The sequence below is a fragment of the Lissotriton vulgaris genome, chromosome 9 (assembly GCF_964263255.1).
Source record: "Lissotriton vulgaris chromosome 9, aLisVul1.2, whole genome shotgun sequence".
NCBI classification, from domain to species: Eukaryota; Metazoa; Chordata; class Amphibia; order Caudata; family Salamandridae; genus Lissotriton; species Lissotriton vulgaris.
The window spans coordinates 680,611,883-680,626,676 of NC_141697.1; the positions used below are offsets into that span (position 1 = coordinate 680,611,883).

The 14,794-nt window shown below is 46.8% G+C and overlaps 1 protein-coding gene across 1 annotated transcript in view; it reads left to right on the top strand.

The window, feature by feature from the left end:
• The first annotated feature begins 11,354 nt into the window (after positions 1-11,354).
• PRKD2 (protein kinase D2) overlaps positions 11,355-14,794 on the top strand; it is a 486,838-nt gene continuing 483,398 nt past the window's right edge. Inside the window, exon 1 of the mRNA XM_086938402.1 lies at positions 11,355-12,019. Coding sequence (XP_086794528.1) covers positions 11,795-12,019 — 225 coding nt within the window. The 5' untranslated portion in view covers positions 11,355-11,794. The remainder of the gene's footprint in view (positions 12,020-14,794) is intronic.

The window sequence follows — 14,794 nt, forward strand, 5'->3', positions numbered from 1 at the left end:
TGGGCTGGTAACGGGCGGCCGCCATGTTGGGTCCCAGGCAGGGATCGGGAGCAGTCAACCAACGCCGCTCCACAGGCACCAGCAGCGATCGGGGTAGCCCTGCAGGTGTCCCACACCTTCCGCTTCAGTTAGGAGGCGTGTGCATCCTAAGGACGCTGGGCTGCAGGGTGGACACGGAGCTTCAGTTCCAGGCGCATTTGAGAGCACATTGTGGCCGCCATGTTAGAGTCAGGCATTTAAGGATGTACAGCGCCTCAGACTCAACCGCCTCTAAGGACCCTGAGCGCGCTTCGCAGGGCTCACCTCATGGATCCTCAAGGTTAAGGAGTGTCAGTAGCAGCGATGTTACTCAGAGGGGTCGGGCTGTCTCTTCACGGGCGGGCTCCGGCCGCCATCTTGTCCCTCGCTGGATTGTTGAGGTCAGGCAATGAGAAAGCACAGCGCCGCAGAGACCACTGCCACCAGAAACCCCGAGCACGCTTTGCGGGGCTCACCGCTGCGTTCCTCAAGGTGCCGGTGTGTTCCAAGCATCTGTGGAGGCCACGCTGATCAGAGGGGTCAAGCCGTCTCTCGTCGAAGGGTGGACTCCGGCCGCCATCTTAGCCCTCGCTGGATTTTCTTCCCGGACTTCGCATCAGAGTAAGGCCAGTGCAGACGCTCCGAGAGAGCAAAATACATCCCACCGGAGCCTCACAACATCCGACGCCGGTAGGTTCTTTTACCGACGATTCTGCCTCCAGGGGGCCGCCGAAAATTGCCCTGATAAAGCGCGTGGACCGGGAGCCGAGATGAATCCCGACTCCCGGCCACGCCTCCTATTAAAAAGAAGGGGATCCATCCCGTGCTTGCAATACATATCATGGCTGGGTGTTCCCTCTGGAGGGGCGGGCTGGCTTTCGTCCAACCTCGTGCTCCCTCGGTGAACGCAGCCAAAGCATAATTTACTAAAGCACAGCATTGCCCTTTTCTACCTAATTTGAGCTGAAAAGAAATCAAGGATTATTGTTTATCGATGATCATTAATCATATCACTCTCATACACATGGCCACGTTTTCATTCAAAGTCACTCTTTCATTGCAAAACAAACCTTCAATTTGACATGAAAACGAAAACACAGATATTTTTAAACGTAAAAACAAAAACACAGATATTTGCAAACAAGAGGTTGAGCCCGTCGACTCCCACGTGTGGAGAACCCTTTTTTCAAATATTCAAAGCTGCAAAACGTCTTCTTACAACAGTCTTGTCCTTAGACTGCCTAGAGATAGCTACACAGGTTTCAAAACCACAGACCGACCTACAGGCCATCCGACAGCATTCATGGTTCACCTCCCGAACTATGCTGGCTAAGCCCGCTTTTTCAAGCGCCGCTCCAGATCTGTCCGGGTGCTACCCAATCTCAACTGCCGGCGTTCCTGAGAGCAGTCCGACCGAGTGAGAACCGCAATTCCCACAAAGGCGTCTAGTCTCTATCTCCAGTTATCCCTTACAAACCAAACCAGAGGCATCTGCACGTGCAATTTCAATGTTGCCCCGTCAGACCCCTATTTCCAAAGTTCTCCGTGACCACAGGTCACCAAATGCCAAGTACCAAGTCCAAAATTGCAAAAACGTTATCCAATACAAAACGAGACAAGACACTCACCTGGTGCACGCAGGTCAGATTGTACGTTCTTCACTGCCAACTCCTGCTAAGGCCAACGTGGCTGGTTCTCGGGTTACACCCGAAGGACTCCGGCGTGGGGCCACTAGCAGCTGGGGTTCTTGGGATTGGGAGAGCGGAGCAAACCCCGAATTCTCTTTGGTCTATTCTTCAACCCCCCGATCAAGATCACCCCTTTCAATGTCCCGCTTCTCATCTGATTACAGAGGGACGACCCCAACGCGGAGTCCCGGCGGAGTCGCCAACTGAAGTACCGAAAAAATATTTACCACCTCCCAATTAGAGTTATATTCACAACCAATCCCATTCTCATTACCAATAATCAGTTGGTTGGCAGTGCAGAAGGTCCAATCATTTATTAGAACAAATAAACTCTGCCAGAGGAGCTCCTTGCAACCTAACCCCACGAGGTCCGCCAAGAAGACTGCTGGCACATTATCAGAACATCACATATATGCATTTACATTCTCGAAACCGTTACCCAAGATGGAAAAATACAAGTTGGTACAGGTTGGTGCAGGGGGAAAGACCATATATGGGAGACAAAGCGCTCTTGGTTTAGCTCATCCTAGATTAGCAAGGTCGTACGGGTGACTCCCTTCTGCTAACTCCGAGACAGTCTGCCCGCACCCCTCCCGGAATGTGCCTATCGGGCCTCCTCCTGCTACCTATAACCTTGACAGGCCTAACGAGCTGAGGCAGCAGTATTGCAACAGTTGGGCTATTTCACAGGAGAACGACTTCGGTGAAGGAAATGAATGGAGTCTGCTAATGCATGGCTTCGAGTGAGGCCACAAAATGGCGTCGATCAAGTCAAGCAAGTGTAAAATGTGCAAAGCAGTGTATGTTAGAACTCTAGATTACTGCAATTCGGGTTTATGCTAGTGTTTGCGTACTTGCGGTCAGTAATTTAGATACATCATGCTAATTCTAAAACATCGATTATATGCTTTGCATAACCCGAAATCAATTCCGGTTCCTCAAAAGTGCATGCCTCCCTCCCCCAAACAGGACTCCCAGTGAAGATGGGTAGCTACTTGTTAGGTGAGGGTGAACAGTGCAATGGCTGACACATTCCTGGGTGGGGGAGGCCTCCATCCTGCTCAGGTGTGGGACAAGGTGCATGGTGGGAGTGATAGTGCAGGCCTCTCTCCCCCAAACAGGTGTTCCAGTGAAGATGGCAGGTAGGTGAGAGTGAACAGTGCAATGGCTGACACATGCTCCTGGGTGGGGGAGGTCTCCATGCTGCTGGAGTGTGGGACAAGGGACATGGTGGGAGTGATAGTGCAGGTCTCCCTCCCCTAAACAGGCCTCCCAGTGAAGACGGCTAGCTACTTGTTAGGTGAGGGTGAACAGTGCAATGGCTGACACATGCTCCTGGGTGGGGGAGGCCTCCATGCTGCTCAGGTGTGGGACAGGGGGCATGGTGGGAATGATAGTGCAGGCCTCCCACTCCAAAACAAGCCTCCCAGTGAAGATGGCTGCCTACCTGTTAGGTGAGGGTGAACAGTGCAATGGTGTTTGAGTTGTGTAAGGAAGTACTTATCAGTGTGTTGGTTGCCATTGGTTTGTACTTACCAGCCTCCGTTCCCCCGGCTACTCCTGTGAGACTCTCAGGATGCAGTATGGCAAGCACCTTCTCCTCCCATGGTGTGAATGTTTTCTGTTTGATGGGAGGGCCACTGCCAGTCTGGTTCGACAGCTCCCAGTTCTTGCTCCTCTTCTCCTTGACATCCCTCTTGAGATCATGCCCCCGTTTCATGATCTTCTTCTTGGATCGCGGGGTGGTCCCTACTGCATTGACCCTTTGGACTATCCTTTCCAACATTTGTGTCCTTGTGGCTAATGGTGTCTGTTGGACCAGGCTACCAAACAGTTGTGGTTCCACTCTCACTATCTCATTGACCATGACTGTCAACTCACCCTCTGTGAATTTTGGCATTTTCTGTGCTGCCATGGTGGTTGGTGTTTGCAGTGTTTGTGGGTGCAGGGGTGTGTGTGGTGGGTGTGGTGTTGAGGTGTGAGGTGTGTTGTGTGCTGGGGGATTGTTGGTGCTGGTGTGATGGTGGTGTTGGTGGTGTGTGTGTTGTGTTGTTTTGCCTCTCCTGTCAGATGTGGTGTTTGCCCTTCTCTTCTGGAGTGTTGCATAGGATTGTGGTCAGTAAAGGGGCTGTTTTTATACTCAGCTGTGTGGGTGTGTCCAAATGGGCTTTTGCTGTGAGGTGTATTGTGGGTGTTTTCCTAGGAATTTTATTTTATTTTTTTGCATTTCTTTTATCATTGGTATGTATTTTGTGTATTTGTGGGGCAAGGCTACTTTGATTTGTGTACAGTTAGGCATCGTTGCAGTGTTTTGGCTTCGTCCGCCATGTTTTTCATGTACCGTCCACTGCGGTGGCTATGCTGCAGCTCTTCCGCTGGCTCTCCCATTCACTGCAGTGTGCGACCGCGGCGGTCGGAAACAGCGGTCGTACCGCGGGACCAACGGGGAAATTCTAATTTCCTGTGCGGTGTCTCCGCTTTGCTTGCGGCGGGGTGTATCTTTTCCACTGCGTTTCCGACTGCAGCGGTCGGTTTTTGGACGTCACCGCCCGCGTCGGGCGGTTTTTGTTAGCCCGCTACCGCCGCAGTCGGTCTTTTTTGGCAGTTGATCCTAATTTGACCGCCGGTTTATCCGCGGTCCGGGCGTACGGTTGTTTTCCGCCTCCATGGCGGTCGGGGTGATTTTCCGCCCGCTATCCTAATGGGGCCCTTAGTTCTTAATGCAATTTCTTCAAACGGGTAAAACACTGTTTAAGACGAAACAATCATACAGGATATATATGAAAAAGGTGTACAAAGCAAACAGAAACGGGTGTATATATGAAAATATTCTCTTTTTATATTGAAACATTTTTTGACTTTTTTTGTTGAGTTTTTTAAAGGGTACTTATGTACAATACATGCAACGAGGCAAGAAGGTTATTATTCAGCACTTGTAGGCCTTCACTGTGACAATTTCTAACAATATTTTTGCGAAATAAACCACAAATAAATATCAAGGAAAAAAGTGCGTAGGTTGACGTTTAGGTCTCTAGTTTTGCATTAATGAGACCATATTCAGGACTGAATAGTATAAAAGTTGTATACCCCTAAAATCAGTCGGACCAGCTTGTCTTTATGTCTTTGAAATTGTGAAGCTGTAAATGAGCTAATCTTAGTAGCGCCAGAGACAGTGTGTTGACGTTTTATGGCGTATCGATAAAAACTGTCTCAAACTGGAGGAAGATCTCACGCTTGAGAGTCGTGACAATCCAAGTTGTCTTATTTAAGCCATACGGTGTTTATCGGAAGACATCAGCATAAAGCAAATCAAGGTGGCACTACAAGTTGTTATTATAGTGGGGTGCCGTACATAAGGACTAGATCAGTTCTGGTTATTCTTCGGTATCGCGAGTGGTAGCCGGAGATATCGTAGCGCAGAGAGATTCCGATACAAAATGTTGATGTGTACAGATCCTGGCACATGTGATGAGGTGCAGTACTCAAGCCCTTATGGTGCTCTACAATACAATAAATCTGTATTCATTATAAACAAAATTAGTGTAATTAATTTCCTTTTTCACATCAAAAATCAATAATATGTTGCTACCAAAGTCATTCAAATGGTAGATCAAAACAGAGAGTGAATATATAGTACAAAAAAAACAGTATTACATAAGCAAATAGAGTTTAGTCAATCCAGCATTGATTATACATATCATTTATTCCACAAAGTGTGGTCAGTGTCGCTGTTCCCAATGCTTTTTGGGCAACAGTTCTTCAGGGGAACGCTATACATATAAATAAAGTAACGTTTAGAGTCATAAAAGAATGTCAAATACATCTGAGAGCTTTTTGAGACAAAGACCCAATTCCAAAGCAAAAGTTGTATTCAAGCTGTTGCCTGAAAGCCGATAATATCATCAATGTATCGAAGATATAAAAGCAGGTTCTCTGTCCAGAGTTTGTTCTTGTAGATAAAGGTATCTTCATATTTAGCCATAAAAATATTTGCGTAAGCAGGCGCCCCGGTAAAACTCAACGAAGTCCCCGTGCGTTGTAAAATGTACCGGTCTTTCCAAGAGAAGTAGCTATAGTACAAATTGAACTGCAAGAGTTCCAGTAAAAAGATGTTGTGGGATTGTTCATAGTCACTTTGAGGTAGCATTCATTCAACTGCCTCTACTCCTTCAGAGTGGGGAATAGACGTGTACAGTGCCACAAAGTCGATGGTGCATAGCCACGTGTTCTCATCAATCGTTTTTTGTAATTCAATCAATTTATTAAGACAATCAGTAGAATCCTGAACATATGATGTCCTGGGAACACGTAAAGTAGTTTTGAAATAAAGGTATTGTTCAATTTAAGTAGATGCCGAATCAATTCTTTGTCTTTATTTTTCTCAAAAATGTAGTAAGTCTCAAAATTATTTTGAGATATACTACATTGTGTTCATATTACCCTTTGTATCTTTCCCCGCCCTTAGGAAGTCGCTGGATTATTTCCATTGGCGACGAAACATGTGTTGGCTGGTTTTCTCTTGCTCACTTTTGAGAAAAATAAAGACAAAGAATTGATTTACCTGAGATGAACATTAACATTCCTATTGGCATCTACTAGAATTGAACTATACTTTTATTTCAATACTACTTTACGTATGCACACCCTACCCATGTCTCGACACCACCTTGACCACCCTCAAAGCTATCCCACCCTTTTCCATGCTCATGGCCGTCCTGACTTAAAAAATATCCATGGGACACAAACCAATTGCCTACTACAGTGGGCTGCTGAATCTTGTCATGAAAGTTCACTACCCATGTGAGCAAGCACCAGCTACAGGAGCATTTGGGGTCCAGAAATGCATCACAATTGTCACTGTATGTAGAGCATGCAGTATTTGCTATTTTTTAAAGAGGCAAGAGCACCCTCACAACTCCGAAGGCATCAGGGTACGAAGTAATACTTTCAGTACCATAATTGCAAGTGGTTCGCTGTCACACAGTTAATCCAGCAACATTCTATGCACATCCAGTTACTGACGAAGAACAAGTACATAACTGTGATAATTACATACCAGATGAAGAAAGTAAGGTGGGAGAGGACCCTATCCCAGGGAGCATGTTGCTCTTTGCTGATGGGTCCCCTTTCATAAATCAGGAAACTTGGATTAGAAATTGAGGGAAACAGTTGTAAGAATTTAACAGCAGGGAACATATGATACATTACAAATCATTAGTCAGATGCCACAACCTTCTCGTTTTCAGCAAAGGTGGCAGAATTAGTGGCTATGGGATTAGAGAACCATTTATTCAGGTTCAGCATGCGTCACCACCACTGTACATTGTAGCATACACACATGGGAATGAAGCCATTTCTTAAGTCCGATGGATCCCCTGTGCTGCATAAAAATTATTGGCACAGGTAATGCAAGCTCTAACTCTTCCATCTAAAGTAGCAGAGATGAAGTGTGCAGTGCACACCAATCGGCAAGACGTTACCTCTAGGGATACTGCTCTGGCAGATGGGCAGCAAAAGAGGCAGCTAAAGCATCCCCAAATCCATATGATGGAAACACACATGGTATGATGACATACAGACAACAGGATGCAAAGGAATTACCGCCCCTATACAAAGAGACAACAAATGTACATTTTCATGAATTTCAAGAACAAGCACTACCTCATGAAAGGCAGCTGTAGGAACAGAGAGGCTGCAATCGGTCACCAACAGATTTCATTTACAGGCAAGAGAGCACGGGCAAGCCAGTAATGCCACAAGCTCTGTTGCCACAGCTCTAGAGAAATGACATCTCCCAGCACCCACTGTAAAAGAGTATCTGCTTGCTACATTACAGGCAAATTGGTTTATTCCACAACTATCTGAAATGATCCCTATGTACATTACAGAATGCACAGTATGTCAACAGTATAGCCCCAAGCCGACCTTAAAAGTGACCACCTCACCAATACCACATCCAGTAGATCCATTTAAAAGTCTACACTTAGATTGTGACGACATTATAAAAATATGTAACAATTATAGTTATCTCATAGTAATTGTTTGTCATTTTTAAGAAGGATTGAGGCAGGACCCTGTGTACATAATGATGCTAAAGAGGCAGCCATTTCTCTGATGAGAGGCGATACCTAGGTGGGGCACGGCAGAACCAATCCGCTCCGATAATGGGCCCCACTTTGACAACGCAGTATTTAAACACATTTGCACTGCCCTGGGAATAAAACCCAAACTGTCATTTGTTTATCACCCCCAAAGTAATAGTACTGAGGAGCTCCTGACTAGCCTTCTCAAGAATAAAATGAGCAAACCATGTGCTACCCTGCAAGAGAAATGGGTGCACCACGTATCACTGTCTTTGTACTCCCTCAGAAATCAGACAGGAAGTTATCACCATTTAATGCCACATCAAATAGTGACAGGGCGTCCAATGCCCACCACTTTAATGATAGTCTGGCAAAAGACAGATGTCCATAACACAGCTGAGTTTTAGGGGATGAAATGAGTTGGTACTTGTCTGAGTTAATGAAGTCTGCCAAGTTCATCTCTCAACAGGTATTGCGTAAGGAGACGACCACTTCAGTCAAGCAGACTAGTTCGATAGCCTTTGGTCAAAAGGTTTAGGTTTGGAACTTTGTGCGCAAATGCCACAACAAAATGTATGACGGCCCCTTCTAAGTGACAATGAGTAACCCCCATGCAGTGAAAGGGGATGGCAGGAAACCATGGATCCACATGACAAATGTGCGACTGAACACTCAGAAACTTCCACAGACAGAAGGGGAACAAGAAAGGGGAAGAGAGACACATATGTAACAATGTCTCCCCTCAAATCGTGAGTGAAGTATTTAGTCGACTTTAGTAGCAGACAGTTATATATTGCCTTTATTTTCTTTGTATGTCTTCTTATGCTGGTAGCTACTTTGAAGTGTTATTTTACATCATGTATGGGAGTATGTCAAAATATCACATGCTTGCAGAGAGCAGTACCCGAGCAGAAAAATGTATTCATGCTGGCTTATTAGATAATATGTGGTATTGGCATATGACACAAATAGGTAAGCAGACTTCTACCACCTCTTGCTTTGTTTTTTAATTGATTCCACATGCCACCGACTCAGATAGTTTACACTAGTCCAAAGAGGTGCCTCTGAATATTACCATGCGTCTGTTACACCTTTTCCTTTGTAGAATACTAGCGCAGATGCAACCACTGGAGGTCAAACAGGGAACATTCCTAGTAAACACCATGCAATATGAGAAAGAGTTAGCAGATGTAATGAACATTCTAACAGACTGCAAACAGCTACTAGTAAAGTTAGATGCAATGGCCAAGACAGGGATTATTGGGTACAAGGATGAAATTTGGACAGCTGTAATATTGCTGCACCGATTTTTAGGGGTATCCAGACCTACACTTTTCAGCAAGAATTACTATGCCACACACCGGCCCCAATATTGTCAAGAAAGGCCTTATTTCCGAGTAAAAGGATCGGTGTACGTTCATGGTCATTGGCACCACGGTGCTACATTTGGGTGTAAGGAGCTTTCTCTATGGAAGAGAAACCAGACTGACAATAGCACATGAAAGAACTGTCAGGCAGTGTGGGATAAGAACATATTTAGATTAACTATGGTGGAAACACCTCCGACTCTTCGAGCAGGGTGACAATCGGCTAACGAAGTGCTCAGAAACACTACGTATCAAAGCGTCCTCAGACCGTACCAAAGACAATTCAAAATCGGTCCTCAGACCGTACCATGGACAAACCAAAATGGTACCATACCCACAAAGAACCAACGCAAACTCACCTGGTGCACACAGGTCAAACAAATGTATTCTCCACTGTCCGACTCTTTGGACCAAACGGTCAGATCCAAGGGTTTCTCTGTTCAGGACCCCAGTCAGGATGATCGCTGGACGAGGCACTGATCGGTCAGACAGACGGGGCAGCTGCGAGTTCAAGACTCTCTCTCCTGCAGGGATCCCTGGTCCGCCCGTCTGACCCGACGTGGCCCCGACCTCCTCACCGGTCCGCGGGCGAGGTTGGGTCACCCGATGGAGTACCTGGTCGGGTGCCACCTGAATGAAGTGACCAGATTTGGGTCACCCGGGTCACTCGCGACCACCTCTCAGCCTTCCATACAAATGAAGAGTCGGTTAGACAGTAGAGAATACAAACCAAAGATATTTAATTCAGGTACAGTCGAGTGGAGTCTGGTCTGACCAGCCTCCTTGGATTGCTGCAGAGGGACTGACTTTAGCAAGCATGGCTATACATAATGTACAATTCAAAACCAATAAAGAATCGCCCAGACTGGAAATCTCCAGTTGGTAGCTGGTGAACAAAGGAGATAAAGAAGGATGGGTTTAGGTCCTGAGTCCAGGTACATGCTATCTCAGCGCCAAGGTCACTCTGCCTGTGCCTGCCGCTCTAAGGGTGGGAGCAGGCCTATCTACCGGGAAAGGTATGTACTGGCAAAACCAGTGTATTCTTTAGCACAGTGAAGCTCAACCTTGGAGAAACAAAAAAATCTATTGCAGCTGCTTTAGGCTGGGACAGGCAGACAGAGAGTGAGACAGAAGAAAGTTTCGTACATGGCTCAAAATGGCGGCGGAATATGAAATGGTACCGCAAATGCTAACTTAAGACATACAATAAATGGGAACTTCAGCTAAAACATTTCTATTCCAACACAGCTATTGCATCCGATGATCGGGTGATTGGGTTTCCATCCTGTGTCTCTTTTCCTTGTTTCCTCTACCACTCTTTTCAGCTGTCTTCTCCCATCCCCCCCCCCCCCTCCTGGGATGTAACTAAAAGAAGGGAGGTATGTAGAGAGCCACCCCTACTTTGTATCCTCGCACCACCCCTTGTGACCGGGCTCGGTCCGAAGGTACAAATTAGCGGGCCACGGTTGCACATGACCACTGGCTGAAATAGCAAGCAGAGTGTGGTGTCCCCCTATCCAGCAGCACGCTTGCGAAGGTCTTCTGTGCAACAGGCCCTGCGCGCCACACTTCCATGACACTTTATTCCACTCTATGCTCCTCAAATCTATGCCCCTCCCCTTCACTCCTCCACACTTCGCCATTCCACTCTACAACATTATCCTCTAGGCGCTAACTTTTAGTCATGCTGAACAGCAGCCACGCTTGTGTACAACATGGCTAAAACACAATGGCAAGGCCAATAGCTCTTGCATAGGCGAGACCTATTGGCTTTGCCAATGCTTGTCCCAGGTTGGCTTACCTTCAATCTGGCCATTTATACTCACGAACCCAGTGGGCAGCGGAGCGCCATGAAGATAGGCAGGGAGTCATACATTTGCTATACAATGAAGCTGGACGAGCGGCTATGTCTGCATATTTCACATAGCTCTCCGTCACCGCGGCATGCACATTAACACACGTAGCAGGACAACCGGCTGGCAAACAGGCTTGCTAGCGTCCTGATGATCATATATATCGTCTCCAACAACCGGGTGTGTTCAGAGCCATGAGAGTTAGAACTACGCGTCGATCTTGCGGGAATTTCTTACTCTTTGAGCTACATCATCGGTCTCACAGCGGTTTGTATGGAAACGATCACAGGGGATACTTTTCCAACTTTCCTTACTTTCTCTGAACTTCTCCACCCTGAAATTCAAGGGAGGGCGGGGCCATCAGAGCCCTTGGCCTGCATTGGTCGGCAAAGCTGCCAGTCAACACACTTCCTGCTCTCTGGCAGACCTGTCGCTCTGGTGGAGAGCTGTGAGGAAGAGGGTAGTGGGGAGAAACTCTGTAGCACTTAGGCTTCCAATACTGGCAGACAGAGCTTCCTGTAGGACCCTGTGTGTTTCTGGTCTACAGTGAGCTCCTTCCACGTCTCCACATTTAAGACCTGGCTCAGGGACGGAACAGGAAACACCAACAAGACGGATTCGGAACTTTTACCTATTTATTTGGAACTTTGCTGGAGCCACACCCAGGACTGGGCTCTAGGGGGGTGTGTTTGCCTCCCCACCCCATGTGAGGTGCCACTCGCCGTGGCCCGCTAGAGGGCCTATGTGAGGAACGGAGCCCTCTGCCTGGACGGCCTGCGGGGGCGATGAATTCGCTGCCCTCCTCCCCCGCCAGCCCCAGCCTCCCGGCGCCCGGCCTGGCGATGCCCGCTCCCGGCCTGGAACCCGGGCCTTCGCCGCTGCCCCTGCTACCCTACCCGGGCGTCTCCTTCACCATCCAAATCGGCCTGACCCGGGAGTTTGTCCTGCTGCCACCCTCCTCCGACCTGGCGCACGTCAAGCAGCTGGCCTGCTCCATCGTGGACCAGAAGGTAAGGGGCCGGCGGCCTCACTTCCTGTTTACTGTCTGCTCAGCCCTGGGAGCCGGGGGCCCCCAGAGTGACCGCTACCGCACCCCTGAAGGCGGCGGGCTTATTGCACCCACCAGTGCTTCTTGGTGGAGTTTACTGGGCCAAGTGTTTACTTTTGCCGAGACTCGGGGGAGGCGGGGAGGTCTTTTATCTGCAAGCAGGGAGGACTTTTTCTATACCCTGTGCGGCGCTGGGGTAGAAAAGTTTTGCACACAGACCTGCTTTAAAACATTCTTTTTTTAAAGCAGAACCAATCTCCGGGGAAGGAAAAAGGGCTACTGCTGAAGCCTACAGGATTTCCACTTTTTTCGCCAAGAAAATTACCCGCCATTTGTTCAAGTTTTGGGATTCTGGAATGACCTGGAGCTAGTTTTTGAATTGGCTTTTATGTGGAATTCTCTCTTTTTTTATCACAGCGTTATTCCAATAATTGTATAATCTAATAATAATTTTGACGTGGTAGTTGTTTAGCTCCTACAATATATTTCAGGATTTTTTTAAATTCTGGGTACGTTTACATTTAGACATATTTGATTTTGATGTCTTTTCCTAGTGTTTTTACCAGTAATAACCTAAAGATACCTGCCATTTTGGTAAAATACTTGCCAGTTAGTAATCGCTTCCTGCCAGGCTGCTGAAACTTACATCGCTCAGATGTGAGTGGTCCATGTAAGGCCGGGATGCAGGTCTGTACTGCAAACCTGAAATTGTGTTCTACCTAGCGTTTGTTTACCAATGCTGGCCTACACATCTTAACATGCTGTTTATATTACATGACAGAGCCACATAGCAGAAACATTACTGCGCTCTGAGCAGCAGTGTTTACACGTGTTTTTGCTGCAGACATGTATCTAACCTCAGGAGCCTGCTGAGTAGGCTCTATGGCACTTAATGCAACCGGACTTTCTCTCAACGGGAGAGGGCTGGCTGAGCTTCGCACCAGGCCACGTGAAAAACACCTATATTTCGACTGCTGGCACTCCCCTTGCCCTCAGGCTGAAAGGACCCTACCGCCAGCCAAACACACCCAGAAATAGAGGTTAAGCGGTGGATTGTTTTTCTGAATGGGATAAAAAGCGAATTCCAAAATTGTGCGCCCGCGCAGAACGTGCGCTGTTGCTTTCTGTTGCGCGTGTGAGCCGAGGCTTCAGGCGATGTTGTTAAGTACATCCTGCCTCAGTTTGGACATTTTGAGTGTGTTGGGAATAGAAAAGAGGGGGACCGGGGATAGAAAGGACGAGGGCCCAGGTGCCTTCGGATCCTGATATAGCAGTAGTGTTCGGGATTTACATACAGCCGTGAGGGGCTTGCAGTACAACAAATCAGAGTTGCTTTAGACAGATGGGGAGATGCACACTGAGCTGAAGGTCACGCTTTCCTACTAGCGCATGTCTGGGAAGGTTGCAACTGGTTTTACTACGTGCTTTACATAGAGGCTGTATGAAACTGGCATGGCAATAGTGCCTCAGATCCAGGGGGTAGGAACATAGCGTGACAGCGGTTTTATACTTGTAGCGTAACTGGTAAATTGGCACAGGAATTATGCTTCACTTAGTGTTTGTTTCAATTGATACCACAGCTGTGCTGTAGTTCCTTTGTGTGTGAACTGGCACGAAATTGGTACTTTTTTAGCTGGGGACCAGCACAGGACCTAGTAAGGCAATGTGTGCTGTCTGTTTTAGGGCAATGTGTACATAAGCATCCTGACAGCAGTGTGTATCCTGCTGTGCTGTCTGAGGCTGGAAGATCATCAGCCAGTCATCTGAGGGCGAGAATTATCAGTACTGGACATCGATCCCTGAGCAACAGCCATAGCAACGCGAAAAACGAGCTATATTATTACAGCTATAATAGATGTGGTAGGTCACACACTGTAACATTTGAGTACCACTCAAGTATACGCTGAAAGTACCCTGGTCTGATAATTGTATTCTTGCCTATATATTCAGCTGTGATAGTATTTTAGTTTCAAACACACGCATTTTGATTTGCTAATAACAGGCACATGGACGATGATTAGTATTATGTCCTCCACAGAATTTTAAAGTGGTATTTTCTGGCCTAGGATTTTCCTTGTATTTTTTGTCCAATGGGACACTGTGACAATCACTTATTTTGCTCTGGAGCAGATATTTGCCTGCTGAGCATCCGTTTTTTTGTACCAGGCTTTCAACTTCTTTTGTTATCATATGCATTATTTTCAGCTGCTAAGCAATTTATCAGGACTTTTGTGGTCTACTTGTAAATATGGCTATTTCTAAATAGTGCCCTTGACCTACCTGTAAAAGCTATAATTTCTTGCGAGTTTATTGGAAAAATCGTGCCTTAAAATGCATAATTTTCATACTTTTTCCCTTCGATTTCTGTTGGTAGGTAATATCAGCTGCTCTGCTTCAACTGTAATTTCCATGCGGTGTTTTTCACTTGTGAAGCAAAATGCTGCAGGACTGATCTGATTTTTGGCACAGCTGCGTATGATTCCCAGTTTACCCCCAAAAGTCGTGCCAGCCTTTACTGCCCCCAGAGGCAGGTGACTGTTACCTCACAATGAGAGTTGGCAAGAGACTTTAACTGCAGCCAGTACTAATTCAGTGTAAGATGTAGAAATCACCAGGGTGTTGCATGTGCATATAGAGCACCCAAATCTGACATTTGGTTTGTTGCTGCACCCAAGGAACATTTACAACACCCAGAGATGTATCCAAGATATTTAAATATTGGAATGTGGAGTTCGTA